At 40.4% G+C, this 22,135-nt stretch overlaps 6 protein-coding genes across 7 annotated transcripts; 4 read left to right on the forward strand and 2 right to left on the reverse strand.

The window, feature by feature from the left end:
* On the forward strand, window positions 1,640-6,415 carry LOC18793626 (probable serine/threonine-protein kinase At4g35230). Its single transcript, XM_020564620.1, has 9 exons — window positions 1,640-2,337; window positions 2,442-2,577; window positions 3,166-3,299; window positions 3,502-3,607; window positions 4,364-4,449; window positions 4,737-4,925; window positions 5,251-5,415; window positions 5,489-5,602; window positions 5,950-6,415. The coding sequence occupies exons 1-9, from the start codon at window positions 2,011-2,013 to the stop codon at window positions 6,199-6,201; spliced, it is 1,509 nt and encodes a 502-aa protein (XP_020420209.1). The 5' UTR covers window positions 1,640-2,010; the 3' UTR covers window positions 6,202-6,415.
* Window positions 6,362-9,781, reverse strand: LOC18788845 (ATP-dependent zinc metalloprotease FTSH, chloroplastic). The gene is made up of 5 exons (XM_007221842.2): window positions 8,174-9,781; window positions 7,438-7,684; window positions 7,152-7,335; window positions 6,862-7,033; window positions 6,362-6,721 (listed from the first exon to the last, which is right to left on the reverse strand). Exons 1-5 carry the CDS (start codon window positions 9,506-9,508, stop codon window positions 6,500-6,502), a joined length of 2,160 nt encoding a protein of 719 aa, XP_007221904.1. The 5' UTR covers window positions 9,509-9,781; the 3' UTR covers window positions 6,362-6,499.
* Window positions 10,922-11,853, forward strand: LOC18788430. The gene has a single exon (XM_007224145.2). It carries the CDS (start codon window positions 11,089-11,091, stop codon window positions 11,851-11,853), a length of 765 nt encoding a protein of 254 aa, XP_007224207.1. The 5' UTR covers window positions 10,922-11,088.
* LOC18790616 (NADH dehydrogenase [ubiquinone] 1 beta subcomplex subunit 2) lies at window positions 12,134-14,176 on the reverse strand. Of its 2 annotated transcripts, none has more exons than XM_007227459.2 (4): window positions 13,941-14,176; window positions 13,108-13,153; window positions 12,977-13,030; window positions 12,134-12,425 (listed from the first exon to the last, which is right to left on the reverse strand). In XM_007227459.2, the coding sequence occupies exons 1-3, from the start codon at window positions 14,042-14,044 to the stop codon at window positions 12,977-12,979; spliced, it is 204 nt and encodes a 67-aa protein (XP_007227521.1). In that variant the 5' UTR covers window positions 14,045-14,176; the 3' UTR covers window positions 12,134-12,425. The 2 variants fall into 2 exon arrangements, with proteins under 2 accessions (XP_007227521.1, XP_007227520.1); XM_007227458.2 differs by having other exon boundaries at window positions 12,134-12,412; window positions 13,941-14,175.
* Window positions 14,898-17,928, forward strand: LOC18793859 (4-coumarate--CoA ligase-like 5). The gene is made up of 4 exons (XM_007222403.2): window positions 14,898-16,339; window positions 16,818-16,963; window positions 17,184-17,251; window positions 17,356-17,928. Exons 1-4 carry the CDS (start codon window positions 15,073-15,075, stop codon window positions 17,582-17,584), a joined length of 1,710 nt encoding a protein of 569 aa, XP_007222465.1. The 5' UTR covers window positions 14,898-15,072; the 3' UTR covers window positions 17,585-17,928.
* On the forward strand, window positions 19,152-21,641 carry LOC18788957 (lysine histidine transporter-like 8). The gene is made up of 4 exons (XM_020564611.1): window positions 19,152-19,811; window positions 19,966-20,530; window positions 20,726-20,857; window positions 20,938-21,641. The coding sequence occupies exons 1-4, from the start codon at window positions 19,216-19,218 to the stop codon at window positions 21,424-21,426; spliced, it is 1,782 nt and encodes a 593-aa protein (XP_020420200.1). The 5' UTR covers window positions 19,152-19,215; the 3' UTR covers window positions 21,427-21,641.

Here is a 22,135-nt window from a genome sequence, read left to right on the forward strand (position 1 = left end):
TAAAGACTCGTTCTTCCCAAGGAGAGCAGCCGCGTGCTAATAGAGGATAAATGGCTTTTGACTTTCTCTATGAAACTGTTTACAATTTAATATTTATTCATCTCCCTCTCTTCTTGTTCTTTTTTGTTTTCTTTATGCGATTTTCGCATTTTTTTTCTTCTTCTGGTTTTGACCTTCTTCTTCTCTCTCTCTCTCTCTCTCTCTCTCTCTCTCTCTCTCTCTCTCTCGCTTTAGATCTGAGATCATATCTTAGTAGCAGATTATCTGATTGTCGTTGCTTGAATTAGGGTTTTATTTTCCTTGCAAGTTTGAGATCTTTAATCTTGTTTATTTTTTGTTTGTATTCGGATTTTGTTTATTTTTAATTACTTCCACTATAGTTGTCTCCATTGCTAATGATTTATTCTTTGTAGATGACTACCATCTATGTTGCACAAATTATCACATTATGCACAAATGATTCAATCCTTTTGTTACTTTTATATGGCGTTATAAAATGGTTATTGTTATGTTATTGTGTCTTTTGAATGTCATTTGTGCTTTCTAGATTTGTAGTGTATAATTTTGGGAGTAAATGGAGGGTTTGGTAGATATTGTGCAATTGATCAAAAAAAATAGCTTATTACCAAAAGTTATAATCTCAATGATTAATTTTTCTATGAAGTGCACACTCTAGACTTTTGCCTTGGGCCGTAGACAATCAGAAACGGCTTTAATTATTTGTTCTAACGAAACTAAAGTTAAAAGACCATAAGAATAATTTAAAAATTAATGAACCAAAATACGAATCTGATCAAAATTCAAAAACGATAAAACCTAAAAACCCATAATTAGACATAATAGTTTGAAGTCAAACAAAGAAAAGAGATATATACAATACAAAAACGTCCACTTGGAATTGGCAGCAAGTGGAGCTTCAAACGAGACGCACCCTCTTATCTTTTAGGCTTCATATTATCACATTCACACGTACGCATATACGTATTAGCTGATATACGCCAGTCCCCCTGTTTAATTGTTGGAAACAAAGAAAAATAAAACTAATGGAGAAAAGAGGAGTATATAAAATAATATTAATGCATTATGCATGCTCTTGAAAATAAATAATTAGACACATAATAAAAAGGGCTGTTATATATTATATTATGTAAGACATATAAACGAAAATTAAATAATGGTATGTTTAAAAAAAATTTATAAAATTGACCACCAAAAAAAAAAAATTTATAAAAAAATTAGTATCGGGATTTGCGTGGATTGTTCTTTAGACATTAGTCATTAGTCAGATAATTTTTTATAAATATCTATAATAAATAAAAGAAGATAAAATCATTAAAGTAACAAGTCTTTTGCTATTTAATCTTAGGATACTTGGTTAATGATGTCATTGTCAACTTTTGTTGGGCACCGCCAGCCTGTGTCCATAAGATTAAGATTTGGATGTTACTTTTGTCGTGCCTGCGGTGCCGTGAGATTTTGACGGTACGATACGAGACGAGACGAGACGAGGCTTGTTGAGTACAAGTAGTATTGTTGTTGAGCAATCCATTTGGCAAATCCTATCTAAAATTTAGACGTCGGTCCGCTGGATGGATGTCAAGTACCAAATTACCATAATACCCTTTACGACATAGAAAGAAAGAAAGAGAGAAAGGACAAATCAACATAGTAGGATAGGAGGAAACAGAGGTTTTGTCAGTGAAGAAAGAAGAGAAAGAGAACGCAAGCAAGCTGCAAGCAAGCAATGAGAAGGAAAAGAAAGCTGCAGCTCAACATCACTCCTCCTTAGATAGAGATCTTTCCCCTGCGGCCCCTGCACTTCCCTCCCTCCCTCCCTCCACTTCTCTCTCTCTCTCTCTCTCTCTCTCTCTCTCTCTCTCTTTCTTTTCTCTGCCCCTCTACATATCTGTATATATATTAGTATAAATACATACATACATACATACAGACATTCATGTTTATCAAACAAGAGCTGGCTGAGGCGGGTCACTGAGTCAGCTCGGCCGAGTTATGGGGTGCTGTGAGTCGTCGTTTATACGTGGACGTCAGCAGCAGTACCTGCACCACCGCAACACTACTGCCACCGACAACAACCAGGCTCCTCAAGCCTCCAACGGAACCGAGTCCGCGGGAGCCGTACTGGGATTCTCGGAGTTCTCGCTGGCCGACTTGAAAAACGCCACCAATAACTTCAGCTACGACTTCATCGTCTCCGAGAGCGGCGACAAAGCCCCCAATGTCGTCTACAAGGGCCGCCTCCAGAACCAAAATAGTCCTAGTTGGATCGCCATCAAGAAATTTACCAAATTGGCCTGGCCTGACCCTAAGCAATTCGCCGTATGCTCACTCTCTCTCTCTCTCTCCATTTCCAATTTTGCTTAGGGTTGCCATTTCCAATTTAATTGGATTTCTTTTCTTCTCTTTTGGGTTTGGGGGTTCAGGATGAAGCTTGGGGTGTTGGGAAGCTGAGGCACAAAAGGCTTGCCAATTTGATCGGGTATTGCTGCGACGGCGACGAGAGGCTGCTGGTGGCCGAGTACATGCCCAATGATACCCTTGCCAAACATCTATTCCACTGTATGCTTTTAAAACAAGGAAAAAATAAAATTCTTTTAACAGTTCGATTTATAACTCTTTCTCCTATTCTTCAATGATTTTGTTTGAATCCTTTCCTCACCACCAACTCAATTCTTGGCTTTTCCTTTCTGCACGAGAAATCAAATCCGTTTGACTAATTGCCTGAAATGTGAGGAGGAGAGGAACGCCCTTTTGAGTTTTTTTTACTATATTTTAAAGTTGCATTGCGTTTCAGCGAGTTAGTAGAATTTAGAATTCAGCTATAGGGACTATTCAGTTGAGAGAATAGGAATGCCATTGGTTGTATGTTTTGTAATTTGTATATAATCAATATTTGATATGAAAATCCATGCACACTTTAATTTGCAATTTAGGTTTGTTGTCAGTCCTGCAAAGATATATAACTTTCTCCTCTTTTCCATAGATATTGATTTATTGGGGCATCCTGGCTTTTGAGAGCGCATATGTTCTGTGTGTTATTTCCATTTCAAATTATGATTTCTATTTCGTTTTTGACCTCTCAAATTTATTGACTAGAGTTTTTCAAAGTATTTCGGATATAAAATTCCCTTCACACTTTCTTGACAGGGGAGAATCAGACCATTGAGTGGGCCATGCGGTTAAGGGTTGCTCTATACATTGCTGAAGCATTGGATTATTGCAGTGGTGAAGGCCGCTCATTGTATCATGACTTAAATGCATATAGGGTTCTCTTTGATGAGGTGCTGTCTCAAATCTTATCCCAAGTTTGAAGATTTAGTTTTTCAGTATTTTCAAGAAGTAAAATAATGTCATCGCATATCTTTTTATATTTTGTTTTTTAAATGAGTAGTAGACATTTCCTTTTGTGTTAAAATATGCCATCCCAAGAATACATGGGTTTACATGAGATCAAAGTGGTAATTTTGTGGATGGTCTTGGCAGAATGGCGATCCTCGGCTTTCTTGTTTTGGGTTGATGAAAAACAGTAGGGATGGAAAAAGTTACAGCACTAATCTTGCGTATACACCCCCTGAATATCTAAGAAATGGTAGCTGCTTATCTTCCTTCTTATTATCTATTAGAAATTTTTTGAGATACTCTTTTCGTTGTATGAGATAAATCTGAATCATTAAGAAAGTTCCATTTTTTAACACGTGTGTCTGTAACAGTTTGGATATAATATAAAATGATTTGGGTGCAATATAATTAGTCAATGTATGCTTAAGATATTTATGCTATTGTTTGGGAGGAACGCTTTGATGCAAATTGGTATGTCTTAAGGTTGTTGTAAGAGTTGGCAGAACGACATTACTAAGTTTTATGCTGAAAAGAATTAAGAAGATTGAGATCCATGTAATTGGAAGATTTTTTAAAATTCCATGCCAATAAATACATAATTGAAACTGCTATTATGATATTTATTTATGTATGTGGCGTTAACATATTAGTGTACTCATCAATAACTGAGTTTGATGTTTCTGTAGTATGTAAGCTTTCGGATTGTGTTAGCAGACATAAGGCTGTTTTTAAATAAATATAGTAGTGTGAGATACCTTAAGAAGGTAAACTGAACGCATAGTGAGGCAATGAGTAAGACTATTGGAAGCAGGTAAGCCTTGGTCATTGTTTTGAAAGTTTTGTGAAATGCCCTTGCTAGTTTGTGTAAGAAATATTTTGCTCCATAACTTGACATGATATAATGTGATAATTTTCACTGCATGGAGATTATGTTTTATGAAGAGTCCTTCTTGGTTTTATGAATTACGTTGACTTCCCTACCAACTATAATATGTGTATGCTGCAGGAAGGGTAACTCCGGAAAGTGTTATCTTCAGCTTTGGGACTGTCCTTTTGGATCTTCTCAGTGGGAAACACATCCCTCCTACTCATGTAAGTATTTTAACATGTCATGCCCTTGTTCTCCACTCACTCAGTTTCGAATGGACCCATGGTCTGTAAAAATTAAAGTGCAGTGCTTCTGCCCATGAGTTATGCGGAAGTCCGTACGCTGTATGGTAAATTGGTAATAGAGGAGTTGTTTGTTCAAATGCCTCTTACTCGAAAGTCTTTAGTACTCGGCAATAAGGGGCCCTTTGTCTGGATGATCTTTTAGTTTTTAATAAATAATAATGTAGGCTGACTTTGGATTACCCTTATAATTTATGTTTGTGTTGCAGGCTCTTGATATGATTCGTGGCAAAAACATTATTCTCTTAATGGATTCACACCTGGAGGGAAATTTTTCCACTGAACAAGCGACTGTGGTTTTTGATCTTGCCTCACGATGTTTGCAATATGAACCCAGGGAGCGGCCAAATACCAAAGGCCTTGTTGCAACAGTTGCCCCACTGCAAAATAAATCTGATGTAAGTCTTCCTGCCCTTTCTCCTCATGGATGCAATTACTTGTTGTTTTCGTTCTGTTTGTTTCTTAAACATTGCCTTTTTTTTAAATATTATCACCACCAACATTCTGAACCAAAAGTAGTGCAACTATGCTCCCTAAATAAATGCAGTTTATTTTTTTTATACTTTCAACGACCTTGTATGTTTCCTGTTCTTATCATTCTGTGTCAAGCATAATCTCACTCCTTCCCAGTCTGATTTTGTTCCCTCAAATCAATTTTAACTACCTCTACATTTTCTGAAACATGCATAGTCAGCAATTTTTTATGATGACGATGCTTTGTAGGTTCCATCTTATGCAATGCTGGGAATTCCAAAGCACGAGGAAGCACCTCCGACTCCACAACATCCTCTTTCTGCCATGGGCGATGCCTGTTCAAGGATGGACCTCACAGCCATCCATCAAATTTTGTTAATGACACACTACAAAGATGATGAAGGAACCAATGAGGTAATTGGATTGTGCACAGGTAGGTTCAGATGGTTCTCTGATGCCTTTCTGAAACTGTTTGTCTTTGTGTTAGTTGTCTTTCCAAGAATGGACTCAGCAAATGAAGGATATGTTGGAGGCGCGAAAGCGTGGTGACTTAGCATTTCGTGACAAAGATTTTAGATCAGCAATGGACTGTTACTCTCAGGTATGCATTCTTCAATAGGAGGTAGAGTATGCATTCCTGCCCCCCATTTAACAAGTTTACACTTGATTAATATTTTGATGCCACAAGGGTCAGGCACTTCATTTCTTCTCTCGTAGATAATGAGTTCCAAATTTGTTAGTATTTCATAGTACAAAGGACAGGGCTGCTTGTGAATTGTAAAAGAAAGTAAAAGGTTTTATGCGATGTTGATAAAAACCGGTATTCATATCAGAGACTGTACCTAATAAAAAAGCTGTTTGCGTAATTAGAAAATAGGATGGCCATTTTACTTTCTTTTAGGGTAATTGCAACTATGCTTCATTAATCTCCTCCTATTTATAATGCAGTTCATAGATGTGGGGACCATGGTTTCTCCGACTGTCTATGCACGAAGAAGTTTATGCCATCTGCTTTGTGATCAACCAGATGCTGCCCTCCGAGATGCAATGCAAGCGCAATGTGTCTACCCTGACTGGTCCACAGCATTTTACATGCAGGCCGTTGCTCTTGCCAAGCTAGATATGCACAAGGATGCAGCTGATATGCTGAATGAGGCTGCTACCTTGGAAGAGAAAAGACAACGGGGAGGGAGAGGATAGATAGAGAGGAGAGAGGATCTTGAATGAAATGCCTTGTAATTATTTTTGTGACACAATTGGCGCCATAGATTTTTTATTTTTTACTTGTTCTTTTTTGTATTGAAGCTGCTACAGCAGTTGTAACAAAACATGTAGATCATGTATGACGGGGTAGGGGAAATTTGTTTCAGTCCAACTATTTTGCTTCCTAATTTCATTAAAAAATTAATTGGTTCGTAATGTGTACTTGTGTATATGAACTTTATAATACAACATTTTTACGCTGACTGATAATACATGAATTTGCTCAGTGTCCCAACTATGCAACATATAGCTCAGCTTTCCCATCAATGAAGAGGCTCATGAACTCTTCACCATCAACAGTTTCCTTCTCCATGAGGAGCTGGGCTAGTTTGTGGAGGATATCGATGTGGGTTGTGATGATCTGCGTGGCCCTTGAATAAGCTTTCTCTACCAACTCCCTTACCTCTGCATCCACAATATCAGCAGTTGCCATGGAGTAATCTTTTTGGGACGACATCTGCAATTGAAACACATATGCAAGCCATGGGCAGTTAGTTAGCTAGCTCATCTTTTCCATCAGTTATCTTGTATCCCATGGGCACAAGTAAAACACACATCAAACGAGAATAATCCATTAAAGTCTAGCCACTGCTCTACCTGTTGACCTAAGAAGGGATTGCCACCACCAGCACCGATAGCAACTTGTCCGATCTTTTTGCTGAACCCAAATCTCTCAACCATCTGCCTTGCCACCCTTGAAACTTGCATAAAGTCACTTGATGCCCCTGTTGTCACATTTTCCTGACCAAAGATAACTTCTTCGGCAACCCTGCAATGCCAATAGTGTGAGGACACAATTTCTCATATGCACTAGGATTTTAAATACAGCCTTTTGAAACTGAAACGCCCTTTTAAGACATTAAAACTGAAGAGTTTGTACAACTAACCTTCCACCAAGGGCAACAGCCATTTGATTCTCCAGGTAGCTTCTACTGTACAGTCCGGACTCGAGTCTCTCTTCACTTGGAGCAAAGAAGGTTAGACCACCGGCTTGGCCACGAGGGATGATGGATATCTTAGCTACAGGATCATATTCTGGCATTAAAGCACCAACAAGAGCATGCCCGGCCTCTGCAAAGAATCGTGACAGATGAATACACAATCCCAAAAAAAAATTTGATTGCAAAATAACAAGTTCTATGGGATGGGGAGAACTGGTCTTGTTCTATATACCATGGTAGGCGACTAATTTCTTCTTGTCTTCTGAGACCACAGCATTTTTCTTCTCAGGTCCAGCAATTATTCGCTCCAGAGCATCAGAGATCTCATCTTTACTTATTTCTTTGAGGTCGCGTCTGGCTGCAAGAATGGCAGCTTCATTCATCAGGTTTTGCAGATCAGCCCCCGTGAAACCAGGTGTTCTCCTTGCAATCTTCTCAAAGTCCACATCCTTTGCAAGTGCCTTGCCTCTAGAGTGCACCTGCCATAAAAATAAAAAAATAAGAAGTGCTTTAGTTGGGAATATGGGTACAGATAGGGAGGTTTGGATTCTCAGAGACTTGAAACATTGCACGCTAGTTTGTTGAACTGGAATACATAATTCTACTGAAACAACTTTCAACCTCACTAAAACATGAAACAAATATCTAGATATGCTTAATTAAAACAATCGTAACAATTCGATTGATAGAGATACCTTGTGTGAAAAATAAGAATAGATACTATACAAATGCATACATATGTATGTATAGATTTTATGCTTCACAAGATACACTGAATTAGTGATTAAACTGACTTGAGAACATACATACATACATCAGCTGCTCATGTTCTTGTGTGTCAAAAAGCATACTCTTTTGTTAACGACTAAATTATCTATCTATGGTCCGTGGGAAAGGATGAGATAAAATGAAATGAAGTCAATTGAACTGATAGTGTAGGCATTGATTAAGATTTAAAACTCACTAACCTGCAGGATCTTAACTCTCCCAGCAACATCAGGCCTGTCCACGGTCACCTGTCGGTCAAATCTACCAGGCCTCAACAAGGCCGAATCAAGAACATCCGGCCGGTTGGTAGCCGCCAAAACTATGACACCGGAATTACCCGAAAAGCCATCCATCTCCGTCAACAGCTGATTAATGGTCTGCTCCCTCTCATCATTCCCACCTCCCATACCTGCTCCTCTCTGCCTCCCCACTGCATCAATCTCGTCAATGAACACAATGCACGGCGCTTTCGACTTGGCCTTCTCGAACAAGTCCCGCACTCTCGACGCACCCACTCCCACAAACAATTCCACGAACTCTGAAGCTGCGCAAGAGAAAAACGGCACCCCAGCCTCGCCGGCCACGGCCCGAGCCAGAAGGGTCTTGCCGGTACCAGGTGGACCCACCAAAAGACAGCCTTTTGGGATTTTGGCTCCAAGGGCAGTGTACTTATCTGGGTTCTTCAAGAAATCAACCACCTCCTGCAGTTCCAGCTTTGCTTGGTCAGCTCCAGCTACATCAGAGAAACTCACCCCCGTCTCTGGAACTTCTTGGAATTTGGATTTGGACCTTCCGAAGTCCATAGGCCCACCAAGCCCACCGGGCCCTCCGGGACCACCTCCCGCTCGCCGGAAAAGGAGGAACAATCCCGCGAAGGCCAAGATTGGGAACAACAAGTTCCCGATGAAATTGAACAATCCATTGCCCGAATCGCCCTCGGACACTGAAATATCGACGCCGTTCATGGCCAAAATGTCGATAAGGTCCGGGTCATTGGGAACAATGACGGAGGCTCGTCGGCCATCCACGGCAGTAAGTTGGAGGCCAGAACCGTCTTTGCTGAACCTGACTCTTTCGACCTTGCCCTTCTTGACTGCGTTGAGGAACTCGCTGTAGCGCCATTGGCTGCCTTCAGGGAGGTCAGTGGCGACCTGGGATTGGGGTTTTGGGGCCGTAACGAGGAGATTCTGAGAGAAAGGAGAGGAGGCGTTGGGTTTGGTAGGCTGGGCTTGGAGAACAGGTGGGGGTGTGGGGGTGGGTGTGGCGTCTAAGGCTAGGGCTTGTGGGGTGAGTGAAGTGACTGAAGAGAAGAGTAAGGCAGCTAAAGTGGCTTGGGATGCTGCGGATTTGACGGGCTCGGAATTGGGTTTCTGGTTGAAAATGTTTTTGGTGGTAAAAAGGTTTCTCTTGGAGAAGAAGGGCAGAGGAATTGGTGCTGATGTGCATCTGGAGGTGGTTTTTGGGGTTGGAGGAGAGTGTAGGATTCTAGTCCCAAAAAAGTTAGAAGAGAGCAAGGTGTTGGTGGTTGAAGCCATGGCTCAGAAAAGCGAAGGAAGTTGGTGTTTTCAGGTACTCTTTCTTCCCCTCCTCTCCTTCTTTTCTTCTGTTATCTCTTCAATAAATTCAGCTATTTTCCAAATAATAAATTCAGATTTGCCTTTGCCTTTGCTTTAGGATATTACACTGACTCTCTGGACATTACTTATTTTATAATGGAGGGAGTGTGAGTGTCAAATCAAATACGTATATCGTGGCAAAGCTTCAAACTTAGAATTTTTGGCGTTGATATTTTATGGAGACAGAGAAATGCTTTTTCACTTGGATTTTGATTCAACAACTTTGCTTCTTCGAACAAAGTAAGCAAAGTTGGAGCAAGCCACACCATAAAAATGATCAACTTTGGACGCTTGTTTCGGCTGTGCCTACGTGTTCGACATGCTATCCATTCATTATCTTGTATGTTTTTTGTTTGTTTGTTTGTCAACCCACATTATTTCATTTTTGGTTTGGTTTAAAACAAAAAAACAAAAAAAGAACTAAAAATGAAGCCCATTGCTGATCATTTGTTGGGTCATGAATCTGGAGTGATGAGCCCATTGCTTTTTCGAGTTTGGGCTACATGAACAAAGAGGAAGAAGCTGTCATATTGTCAATATCATTCTCTCTCCTCTCTCTCTTTTAAGACAAGGAAGAAGGAGCTGGCTAGCTCTCTGACTCTGTGTGAACGTGAATGTGAATGTGAATGTGAATGAAGTTTGACATGATCAACTTCTTGGAAGGTCGGTCGTTTAACTTGTCCAACTGTGGATTTTGGTGTCAGAATATATATATATATATATATATATATATATATATACATGTACTAAGTCGTACGTACATTGAGAAAACAAAAGCATATGTGCACACAGACAAGAGACAGCACTGTAAAGTAAATGAAGTGATCATTTTATAACAAAGTCTTGATCATTGATTAATATGTTCGTGAGAAACATCTTGTCTGGTTTCTAACAATCAAAACCAGGCTGGCACCCTTCCCTCGTGCATGTATGATTAGCTTTATGGGTCTAATCACCAACAACAATATCTCTCCTACTCCGATATCCTACTGGATATATGACAGATATATATTCATTTCTGTATCTGAAACTCATATACATACATAATAGGCATATATGAATGGAATGGAAGGTTCGTACAATACAAATTGGTGTCCCTTCCTTCCCTTAGGTTAGGCTTAGCTGTCCTGTTAACTAATATACATACAAAGGAAAGGGATCTCCAACTCTGTCCGTACTCATCCAAAGGATTCTTCCTAGTCCTTTCCTTTCCATGAAGATCTCAGATCTAAGTAATAATATTATTCAGCCTAAGGCTAAAGCTGTGTCTTTCTTTTAGCTTCATCACTATGCATATATATATATATATATATATATATGTAGGGTTCAGACGATGTAGATGCAGAGGTATATATCGCACACTGCAAACACTAGCTACTGCATATCATATTCCACAACCACAAACTCTCTACGTACCTTAAGCTTAGCTACCACCTACGTATATCATCATCATCATCATCCTCATCTCACTCAAAGTCATCAAATTAAGAATAGCGACCATGGCAATCGCATGTCTAAACTTTGAAGCTCTGAAAGACCTGCATAACTCTGCAAATAACCTTCTCTACTCACCCACGATCCAACAAGCACTCGTCCACGACAGACAGGAGAAATGGGTTCATCAAGTCTCAGAAGCATCTCTGCGAATGTTGGATGTGTGTGGCATTTCCAAAGACGTTCTTTTAATGGTAAAAGAGCATCTCCAAGACCTTCAATCCATGTTGCGCAGAGTAAGCAGCGACCAAGAAGCGGATATTGATAACAAAATAGGAGCCTACAATTGCTACAGGAAGAAGCTCAAGCAAGAGACGGTCAAGTGCTTGAATTCTTTCAAAGGGATCAAAAAGAACAAGTCGTCCATGTGTATCTGTACTTCACAACCACTGCAAGAGTCGTCCTCTGTATACATGGACCACAACCTTAGGGTGGTGGTAGATGTGCTGAGACAAGTGAGGGTGACCGCCGTTTCCATCGTGGAGACTCTCTTGTCCCTAATTTCCATTCCTTGGCTCGACCGGAAATCAGCTACTAGTACGACCAAATCCATATTCATCAAGGCCAAGTTCATGCGTCCACGTTGGAGTTGGGGAAACAGACACAGAGTGTATGACATATGCGACGCCACGGCGCTTCAAAGTGCCAGCAAAAGATTGGACGCTGTAGAGATTGCCATTCAAGATCTTGAAGCTGAGTTAGACTGCATGTTTAGGCGTTTGATCCACACCAGAGTTGCGCTTCTCAATATACTTACCACCACCAACTAGCCAGCCTCCTCCTCCTCCTCCTCCTCCTAGAGTCCTAGGCCTAGCTAACCTACCTACTACTATAAACCCAATTCTTCTATTTTTTTTGTTTTGTTTTTTTAACTTAAATATGTTTACGAATTCTTTGATTCTTTGCAATAGACTCTTTTTTCCGTATTATACATTGGCTAGAAATTTCACACACCGCCTGATTTTCGAGTTCTATTATATATCGGTTGCAACTTCAGTGGATTTTTAATATGATGCTTTGGAACTGTTCATAACATAGTGAACCTTCAAATGAGTTGCAAAGAAAGACTGGTACAATTAAAACAATTGAAACCAAAGCAAAATGCAACTAGTTTCAACCTCACAATGTGTTTACAGGATAGCAGCATACAAACATCATAAATTTAACATTCTGAAACGTAGTTTCATGTCATCATGCTCATCACAATCTCTTTCTTCACAATCATTTTATTAAACAGAAATCAACAAACAAGTTTCACACGACATTTTCATTAGTATCCCACCAGAAAAACCCTTTATGATTCCAACTCTTGCCTCTTCAACAGGACCCCTGCAACAATACACTAAAGATGATTTCATTTCACATTCCTTTCAACGCAAATAAATTACTTATTGAAAGTCTAATTGATAAATTAATTAATTAATAAACTGAAACACAAGCTAACAAAGATGACCACCAACTCATGGACCTCCTCAATTACTGGCCACTTTCTTCAAAGAGAAAAGCAGGCCATCTACAAAACATAAGACAAACCTAACATAAACTGTAACCAATTTGTAAATAATTAAGCCTGGTAGCTAAGGGAAACCCACAGATTTCCCATATGTATAGCATCACGATCCTTGCATCTACTACATTCAAGAACCCATAACTACTAAGCCTAGTGCATGCTTCTAAATCAAAAGACATGTGATAGTTAGTGAACAGTGTGAAAGCACGGCTACAACATTGCCAAGTTTGTAGCCAGATCTCTACTCTAAATAGGAGTTCATGAGTATGACTCCCACTCCCCAAATAATAAGTATCACATAAAGCAAATAAAATACAGTGGATATTATGAGTATATGTGCTTGTCAAGTAGTTATAGCTGGGACGAAAAAGGATGAACAGTACCTAATGATCACCATGGGAATGATCACCATGCCCCTCCCAGGGATGTCTCCAACCCTAAAAGACATAATAAGAAAGTGAGTAATGTAAGTATATCGAATTGCAGAGAAAATTGAAACAAGAGAAGCTCTTACCAGAACTACAGGACCATCTTGCTTGGCCCTGTACAGCACCCAAAACCTGAGAAATTAAACAAAACCAGTAAGCTACAAAGAATTGCAATATTATTGCGGAGAAGATAGAAAACAGAGAGAGTGCGAGGCGGAAACATAAACTGACATGCAAAATTTATCCTTATAGTTGCAACACAGAGACCAAAATTCAAAAGGAAGAAAGAAAAACTATAACTTAGTGGTAGACTTAGATGAACCGATTAATGATTCATTACTGGAATATTTGTATGCACGAATCACCTAAAGAAAACCTCAATCCCCTACTTCAACTTTATCCCATATTGCACGATTCCAATTACTAGTGTCTTCTATGCTAAAAATCAAGCACCGAAGCCACTAGAAGTCGGCCTAGAATATAAGCTTACCCACAAGGAAAATACAGAAAGTAATGTTTGATATTATGGTTCCATTTCCATACAACCTACTCATCAACCAAATGTTACTCACAACAAGAAATCCTATGAGTCAATTTCAGCTCCCAAGCCACCCAAATTCAACAGCCAGATACCTCAACTTCAATCCCAAATGTTTAAGTGAATTCTCATTTCTTCCCGTTAGCATTTCTCCATGTCTAAGTTGCCCAAAAAAAAAACGATGCTTTAAGATAAAGAACAAGGCACGCAGAGCGGATATGACAAGGTGCATTGAATTGAATGAAATTTGATCAATATTTGAATTGTACAAATTCAAAATCAGTGAAATATAAGTGTAAGATATAAAACGGATTCAATCAGTGAAGAAGAGTTGTGATAAAGATGAAGAAAGAGTATGGAGACAGAGAGCTGAGGGATTACCACATCATAGCGCACATGCCTTTGCCGGTGAGCGTGTGCCATCGCTTAGGCTGATGCACCGTGAAGCCCTTGTACGTGGTGCCCTCTCCATGTCCTCCCCCCATTTCCTAAATCACTTTCTCTCTCTCTCTCTCTCCCTCTCTGTCTCTCTGCGCAAGGAGAAGCCCTAGACTCTCAAATCTCAAATCTCAATTCAGAAAATGCTCCGCACTTGACAAACCATCTGTCAAACTGACCTGAGCTGACCCAGTTTTGTTTTCTAAATTCTAATGAGTCGACGAAGTTATGGGCTTCGCTTCACCAATGTTACTCCAAACCCAAATTCAAGAGAAACCCCCCGGCTTACTGAACCTGAGCCCAAGAAAAGGCCCATTTTAAAAAGCGAGTTTTTGTTCTGCGATGCCCACCCAGAACTGAAAAGTCATAATTGGCTCGATCGGCTACCAGTATACATAGTAAATAAAGAATTGTGATCTCTTTCCAAAAGGAAAAATACAAAACTGAATGAATGAATGATGTGACCACATACATTTCATTACGCATTGGTTTTTGGGTAGTAGAAGAAAGAGGAAGAGACATTTTCAAACAACATAACATACAATAATTTATTTTAATATGTGTGGGACTTGCCGCATGCACATATAAAACATATTGAAAATAAAAATATCCACCCCCAGTTCATATAAAAATCATGCACTGTATAGCCCCGTTAGTGATCAAGTTTCGTTGCTAGCAATCTTTATTAGTGCACGATTTATAATTTTTTACATAAATTTATACCAATAACAGTTGACAATTGAATACCACACATAAGTCATTCTGGCTCAAATTTGGGATTTACTCTAACCTAGGTAGTGAGAAAAAACACCCTTGGCAAACCATAAAAATGTTTGGGTCATACAAGTATTTGAACACGTGTGTCCCATGCACAATAAAAGAAGACGAGAAAAGCCGTGTGTCCAATGACCAAACTAAAAGGTGAGCGGTCAAAGGTCAAATATTCAATTTGTAGTGGTTATAGAAGGCACCGCATTTTGAAACGTTTGGATTCGACCAACAAACAAAAAAGAAATTTTGGAAAGAAAGTCGAAAGGCAACTCTTCTCTAATTTAATCCTAAATTGCAAATTGTGATGACGACGACGGCAGTGATGGGCTCTGCAAAGGTGGATGGCAGAAGCGGATTCTGCAATTCCAGCTCGACATTCTACAGCAAGCGCAAGCCCATACCACTCCCTCACAACGATTCTTTGGACATCACCACTTTCATTTCGTCTCAGGCCCACCGTGGCACCGTCGCCTTCATCGACGGCTCCACCGGCCGCCAACTCACCTACGCTCAACTCTGGCGAGCCGTGCGTTCAGTTGCCTCCTCTCTCTCCGACATGGGCATTCGAAAGGGCCACGTCGTACTGCTGCTGTCCCCAAACTCCATCTTCTTCCCAGTGGTGTGCCTGGCCGTGATGTCGCTGGGTGCGATTATAACAACCACCAACCCCCTCAACACCACCGCCGAAATTGCCAAGCAAATCGCCGATTCCAAACCGGTGCTGGCCTTCACAACCCGTCAACTCATCTCCAAACTTGGCGGTTCAACTACTGATCTCTCCATCGTGCTCATTGATGACGACGAAATTAGAGCTCCTAATCATGGAACTGGAAATGGAAAAATTGTGTCGACCTTGGGACAGATGATGGTAACGAAGGAAAGGCATGGGAGTAGCAACGGAGGATTGAATTTGAAGGAAGAAATCAATCAGGATGACACAGCGACTCTGCTCTACTCGTCGGGGACTACGGGTGCGAGTAAAGGCGTGGTGTCGTCGCACAAGAATCTGATAGCGATGGTGCGGGTCGTTCTCAGCCGCTTCAATCTGGACGATGGGGAGGATACGTTCCTGTGCACGGTTCCCATGTTCCACATCTACGGCTTAGCAGTGTTCGCCACGGGTCTACTGGCCTCGGGATCAACGATCGTGGTTCTCTCCAAGTTCGAGATGCATGATATGCTGCGGGCCATCCAGAAGCACCGTGTCACTTACCTTCCGCTCGTTCCTCCCATACTGGTTGCGCTCATCAACGCCGCCGATCAGATCAAGGCCAAGTACAATCTGAGTTCCCTGCGCAGGGTTCTGTCGGGTGGGGCCCCACTCAGCAGGGAAGTGATTGAGGGATTCGTGGAGAAATATCCGACCGTCACCATTCTTCAGGGGTACGGATTGACGGAATCGACGGGCGTGGGAGCGTCGACGGACAACCTGGAGGAGAGTCGAAGGTATGGTACGGCGGGGCTGTTGTCGGCGAGCATGGCGGCCAAGATTGTGGACCCGGACAGCGGTAAGGCACTAGCAGTGAATCAGACGGGTGAGCTTTGGTTGAAGGGTCCCACCATCATGAAAGGTACAAGGCTAGCCACAGCCACTCACCATTTGCTTTATTATTTTATTTATGAATTGATTGGTAATGCCACTAAGATATATTTGAAGTATCTAATATTAATGATTATCATATAAGCACGAGACAGATAGGGAGATTACTTTAATTATATATGTCTAGTCTTTTTTTTTTTTTTTTAATTTCCGGAATTATATATGTCTAGTCTCTTCTAGCAGAACAACTTCAGCAATAATGCAATAATGCAATGAAAAATTATTTCTCTTGTGATTGTGCTATTGACGAAAATAGCGTTGTACGAAAATCTCTCGCTTAATCTAAAGTGAATTGAAATTAATATATGCGGTTAATATTGGATGAGTTTTATATATTATTCATTTCCGTTTTTAATTCATAATAAATATATGTTCGTTTTGATGACGGATTTTATTTACCTTGGAGTGGTAATGTATAATATTGCATGGGTGGGTTGGTACAAGTGCAGAGTATTTCAGTAACGCAGAAGCCACTGCAGCGACCCTTGATGCACAAGGATGGTTAAGAACTGGAGACCTGTGCTACGTCGATGAGGATGGATTCATTTTTGTGGTTGATAGGTTGAAGGAGCTCATTAAGTACAAGGGATATCAGGTAGTTTTCATTTTATACATATGCATGCATATGGGATGGAAATGTGCCACACACATAGCACATTTGTCAGTTTGTATTGTATATGTATACACTCGTTTTCCAAATAGCTGTAGTTTTTTGTTTGTAAGGTAAGAAATATTTAGGAGATGTTTGTTTATCGATCGCATGCCTCATACCTAATCTAATTTGATGAATATTAATAATTATGTGGATGGTTTAGGTACCCCCTGCGGAACTAGAAGCTTTATTACTGACGCACCCTCAAATTGTTGATGCTGCTGTTATACCGTAAGTCTTTCTCCATATTTTATTACGGCAACAAAGCATGGAACATCTCCTATTTATCCTTTGCGTACTCAATCTGTTTGAATATTTGTAAATGTTGTTGGCAGATTTCCTGATGAAAAGGTTGGACAGTATCCGATGGCATATGTGGTAAGGAAAGCCGGAAGCAATTTGTCGGAGAAGGATGTCATGGAATTTGTCGGGAAACAGGTGGCGCCGTACAAGAAAATCAGGAGAGTGGCATTCATAGCTTCCGTACCTAAGAATCCATCTGGAAAGATTCTCAGGAAGGATCTTATTCAGCTTGCAACTTCTTCTTCTTCTTCCAAACTTTGACTGCTGCAAATTAATTTGGAGCTAGCTTTCGCATGCGACAGGCAGTGGAGGGATCCTTGAAATAACATGGGATTCTCTCTCTGCATCCCAGCCAGAGCCATTTTCAATATTTCCTATGATACGTTATGTTATGTCATGTAATCTTTGCTTTCTTTCCTAATATGAGATACATCCATATCCAATCAGCACAATTTGTGTGGTTTTGTTGGAACGTGAAAAATCCTGAGCACCTTATTCTTCTTCAAGCCCTTAACCTTAGCTCGCTGTGCAAGGTAAGCACACAGTGCATATGCATGTATGAGTTGTTTGGTATTGAAATTGAATGAAGACCAAGTGGGCTGGCTTATCCTTGCAAGGCAATCAAATCTGCTGCCTGGCCTCTGGGCTTTTTCTTTAAAAATCTATTGAATTGAAACCAACCAAGTGGCCCAACTGTAACCAAGACAAAATGACCCTGTTTTAAAGTCGCGCCATGCTTTACTTGTTCACTTGGTTATCGCGTGCGCCGTCGTCTCTAAACCTAGCTAATCCAGCAGATTTTATTTACAGAAGTTTTCAGGTTTCTTAAACCTAATCCAGCAGAGGTCCCCCACAGTTATTATTACTGATGCTCTAATTATTTTTGCATACATGATTACAAAGCTTTCGGGCAGAAGTGGATGGATGCTTCTAATCAAATAATTAACAATTTGGATGGATAATTCTAAGTAGTTGTAGAAATATAAGCTACTAGAAGGCATGTATAACGCGCTTGTTTGACAAACCTGCAATTGAATTTCCTGAGATTATAAATGTTATTGCCCCTCTGATTTCAAAGGCACTTTTCTAATCCCACAAATGTGGAATGACATGGAACTGTTTCCCCCGGTTTTTCAAACTTTCTGGAAAGATGGCGTTGTCAGACCGTCGTGGCAAAGAGCTAGCTTATCAAACAAAACATATTTTTATATACACAAATTGCAAACTGATGTTACAGTTCGCTCATTGATAGTAGCTCTTGTTTTCTTCTTCTACTTTTGTTTTTGGAGGGAGGGAGGGAGGGAGGGGAAGTTAAAAAGTAAATAGTCCCAACATATATATCACTAAAAACATCAGAAGGGAGTTGAATTGACTGAATCCGGTCTCCTAAAAGACAACGTTAAGAGGCTAATAATTCAATTGAATTGATGATTAACTGATTCATTTGAGACTTTATATGAAACCTTATTAGTCAACTCAAGCAGAAACAACCTTCCCCACTTTAAGGCTGATCAAGAAATAAAATATATAATGGTATGGATGTCCTTCTTCTTTTTCTTACATATTTATTTAGGATTTGTTGTAGAAACAAACTGATGGGAGAAGATATATGTCACTAAATTGTTGAACGACATGTGAGGACCCTACCCTTTGAGGAAATTTAAAGCTTGCGCGTTTTGATTCCCTGAGTGCCGGTCAACAAAAGTTGTCGACCCACAACTATAGTAATTGATGCATGTCAGTGTCACCACTCACCACACAACATGTTATGCCAGAAAAAAGACTCATAACTGAGTCATTCTATATACTCTATATATAGAAAGCTAATTAGCAATGGCCATTTTGTGATCAAGTGTTTGTGGGGGGAAAAATAAAAAAACGGTGAGAGGTGCATGAGAGCATATATATACATGGGAGATCAGAATCAGAATCAGATTCAAAACAGGAGAGAGATGGGTGATGAGTTAACAACAGTGGAAGACAATATTTCCATTTCTAGTATCGAGCCTAATGATGACCCTAGGATCATCATCACGATGAGTGCCACACAAGTAGATGATGATGATCAAATATTGGATGCAGGTGCGGGAGATCATGATGATCATGGTCATGTCGTTGATCATGATGCGGTGTCTGCAAGCGCACCTCCCATGGAGTCATCATCACCAGAGGGCACTAGCACTAGTACAACTTCACCATCTGTGTCAAGGAAGCCCCTTCTACTCTCTATTGTACCTTCAAATAATATCAATAGAGCAGCAGCTACCCCAAAGTCTCACACTCCCAATTTCTTCACACCATTGGGTAGCCCAATTAGAAGGGCCATCCAACTCACCAAGTTTGACCCTCGTAGTCAGGATCACGACGCTTGGCTCCCCATCACCGAGTCAAGGAATGGCAATGCCTACTATGCTGCCTTCCATACCCTTTGCTCTGGTATTGGAATTCCAGCCCTAGTGCTCCCTGTCTCCTTCACCATTCTTGGATGGTACGTCATCTTAATTATATATATATATATATATATATATATATATATTACTTAGTACGTAACATACCCTTTTCCTTGTTGTGTTGTGTCTTGTGTGTATATATAAATTATAATATAATATATGCATGCAATTCGCAATTTGGGGTATTTGCAGGGCATGGGGGGTGATAAGCTTGACACTGGCGTTCATATGGCAGCTTTACACCCTGTGGCTTCTGGTGAAGCTCCATGAATCCACCAAAACTGGGATGCGTTACAGCAGATATCTCCAGCTCTTCAGTGCTACCTTCGGTGACAAAATGGCTAAGATCTTCGCCGTCTTCCCCATCTATTACCTTTCTGGGGGAACCTGTTGTGCCTTGATTATAGTGGGCGGCTCCAGCATGAAGCTGTTCTACGAGATTGTGTGCGGCCACGACTGCACTTCCAAGCCTCTCACCGCCGTCGAGTGGTATTTGGTGTTTACCTGCGCCGCCGTGCTTCTGTCTCAGCTCCCCAACTTGAACTCCATTGCCGGTGTCTCTCTAGTTGGCGCCATCACCGCCATTGGCTATTGCACCATCATGTGGCTCGTCGCGGTCACTGAGGGAAGGCTTGACGGCGTCTCTTATGATCCCATAAGAGAAAACACCAACACCGCTATGGTTTTTAGCGTTCTCAATGCGCTTGGCATTATTTCCTTTGCTTTCAAAGGCCATAATCTTACCCTAGAAATTCAGGTAAACATATCTCAAATTAATTAATTAATTAATTTGGGCTTGGCCCGCTTGCTCTAGGTACCATTGGAACGTTGACCCTTGACTACAATCAAGTCAAGTGGCCCAGAAACCTGCCCTGCCCGCTTCTAAATTAATTTCAGGCCCAACAAATTTAATAATGTTAATATAGTGGTGGTATGAAATGAATGAATGCAGGCAACCATGCCTTCAAGTGAGAAAAAGCCATCGCACGTGCCAATGTGGAGAGGCGTAAAGGTTGCATATCTAATGATCGCAATGTGCTTGTTTCCTCTAGCAATTGGAGGATACTGGGCATACGGACACAAGGTGCATGCCTAATTGATTTATTTTATACATGTGATAAGTGTTATTTAATTACTCATGTTTGCAAGTGTGTTTGGAAATAGATTCCACCGAATGGGGGAATGATGACTGCAATATATGAATACCACGGACGTGACACTTCCCAATGGGTTCTTGGATTGACCAGCTTATTCATCGTAATGAATGCGGTGAGCTCCTTCCAGATATTTGGGATGCCCATGTTTGATGACATGGAGTCCAAATACATCAAACGCATGCGAAAACCGTGCCCCTGGTGGATCAGGTCGATTTCAAGAGCCATGTTTGGATACGGGTGCTTTTTTATAGCAGTGGCAATTCCATTCCTAGGTAGCTTTGCGGGTCTGATCGGAGGGATCTCCATTCCGATTACCTTCGCTTATCCTTGCTTTCTGTGGTTGAAGGTGAAGAAGCCCAAGAAATACAGCTTTATGTGGTGCCTCAATTGGGGGCTTGGCCTTTTGGGCACCGTTCTCTCTATTATACTCATAGCTGCTGGCATTTATGTTGTCATTGACACTGGAATTCAAGTCAGCTTTTTTAAGCCCCAATAGTTATCTTCTATTCCATTCTAGCTACTTCATCCCATCCTGCATTCACTTCCTTAATCAGCAGGATGATTATTTCTTTTTCATTTGTTGCCTTCCCTTGATAGACATACATGTATGTTTTTGTACGTACACTTCAATAAATCCTTTTTCTAATATTATTATTTCGAGTTTCCTATTCAAGTAAATTCCTGTAAGTTCAGATCACTTCTGGCCTGTTATATCATTGTCTATATATATATATATATTTGGATACCCTTTATTATAATTGTAACATTATCTACATACATAAGAACAACTTTTTTAAGGAAAAAGGACAACCACCAACATCAACAAACAGAAAAGTAGAAGAAAATAATCAGACAAAAGCAATTTGAGTCATAAAGCGAAGAGAGAGAGAGAGAGAGAAGACACCAGGAAAGCGCGCTGCAAGGCCACATGAAGGAGAAATTATTATTGAAGAGCATCCTACTTCAACCAATGAATATAAAAGACACTCCCAACAAGTTACGGCAGTCTATAGCCATATTCAAGTGTGATTGCTTCAATACAACCAGAATATTTATCATGGGGTATTCTTCCTATTATATTTCTTATTCTTCTCTAAACTCTAGTCATATTTCTACAATTATAAGGTTGCAAAGCTGATGATGTAAGCCACCAAAACCTACTAGCATCATCTCTGATGTCCCACAATATAATTAGTTACTTTAGT

Source organism: Prunus persica, chromosome G1, assembly GCF_000346465.2.
Source record: "Prunus persica cultivar Lovell chromosome G1, Prunus_persica_NCBIv2, whole genome shotgun sequence".
NCBI lineage: Eukaryota > Viridiplantae > Streptophyta > Magnoliopsida > Rosales > Rosaceae > Prunus > Prunus persica.

Bases quoted from the DNA above. Each gene is read 5' to 3' on its own strand.
- LOC18793626 (XM_020564620.1), top strand. From the start codon at position 2,011: ATGGGGTGCTGTGAGTCGTCGTTTATACGTGGACGTCAGCAGCAGTAC. The intron at 3,608-4,363 runs GTAGCTGCTTAT...TGTATGCTGCAG, and splicing joins CCCTGAATATCTAAGAAATG to GAAGGGTAACTCCGGAAAGT. The intron at 5,603-5,949 runs GTATGCATTCTT...TTTATAATGCAG, and splicing joins CAATGGACTGTTACTCTCAG to TTCATAGATGTGGGGACCAT.
- LOC18788845 (XM_007221842.2), bottom strand. From the start codon at position 9,508: ATGGCTTCAACCACCAACACCTTGCTCTCTTCTAACTTTTTTGGGACT. The intron at 7,336-7,437 runs GTATATAGAACA...GATTCTTTGCAG, and splicing joins GAAATTAGTCGCCTACCATG to AGGCCGGGCATGCTCTTGTT. The intron at 6,722-6,861 runs GTAGAGCAGTGG...TTTCAATTGCAG, and splicing joins ATCCCTTCTTAGGTCAACAG to ATGTCGTCCCAAAAAGATTA.
- LOC18788430 (XM_007224145.2), top strand. From the start codon at position 11,089: ATGGCAATCGCATGTCTAAACTTTGAAGCTCTGAAAGACCTGCATAAC.
- LOC18790616 (XM_007227459.2), bottom strand. From the start codon at position 14,044: ATGGGGGGAGGACATGGAGAGGGCACCACGTACAAGGGCTTCACGGTG. The intron at 13,154-13,940 runs GTAATCCCTCAG...TTAATTTCTCAG, and splicing joins GGCATGTGCGCTATGATGTG to GTTTTGGGTGCTGTACAGGG. The intron at 13,031-13,107 runs GTAAGAGCTTCT...TATGTCTTTTAG, and splicing joins AAGATGGTCCTGTAGTTCTG to GGTTGGAGACATCCCTGGGA.
- LOC18793859 (XM_007222403.2), top strand. From the start codon at position 15,073: ATGACGACGACGGCAGTGATGGGCTCTGCAAAGGTGGATGGCAGAAGC. The intron at 16,964-17,183 runs GTAGTTTTCATT...TGGATGGTTTAG, and splicing joins TTAAGTACAAGGGATATCAG to GTACCCCCTGCGGAACTAGA. The intron at 17,252-17,355 runs GTAAGTCTTTCT...TGTTGTTGGCAG, and splicing joins GTTGATGCTGCTGTTATACC to ATTTCCTGATGAAAAGGTTG.
- LOC18788957 (XM_020564611.1), top strand. From the start codon at position 19,216: ATGAGAGCATATATATACATGGGAGATCAGAATCAGAATCAGATTCAA. The intron at 19,812-19,965 runs GTACGTCATCTT...GGGTATTTGCAG, and splicing joins TCCTTCACCATTCTTGGATG to GGCATGGGGGGTGATAAGCT. The intron at 20,531-20,725 runs GTAAACATATCT...GAATGAATGCAG, and splicing joins ATCTTACCCTAGAAATTCAG to GCAACCATGCCTTCAAGTGA.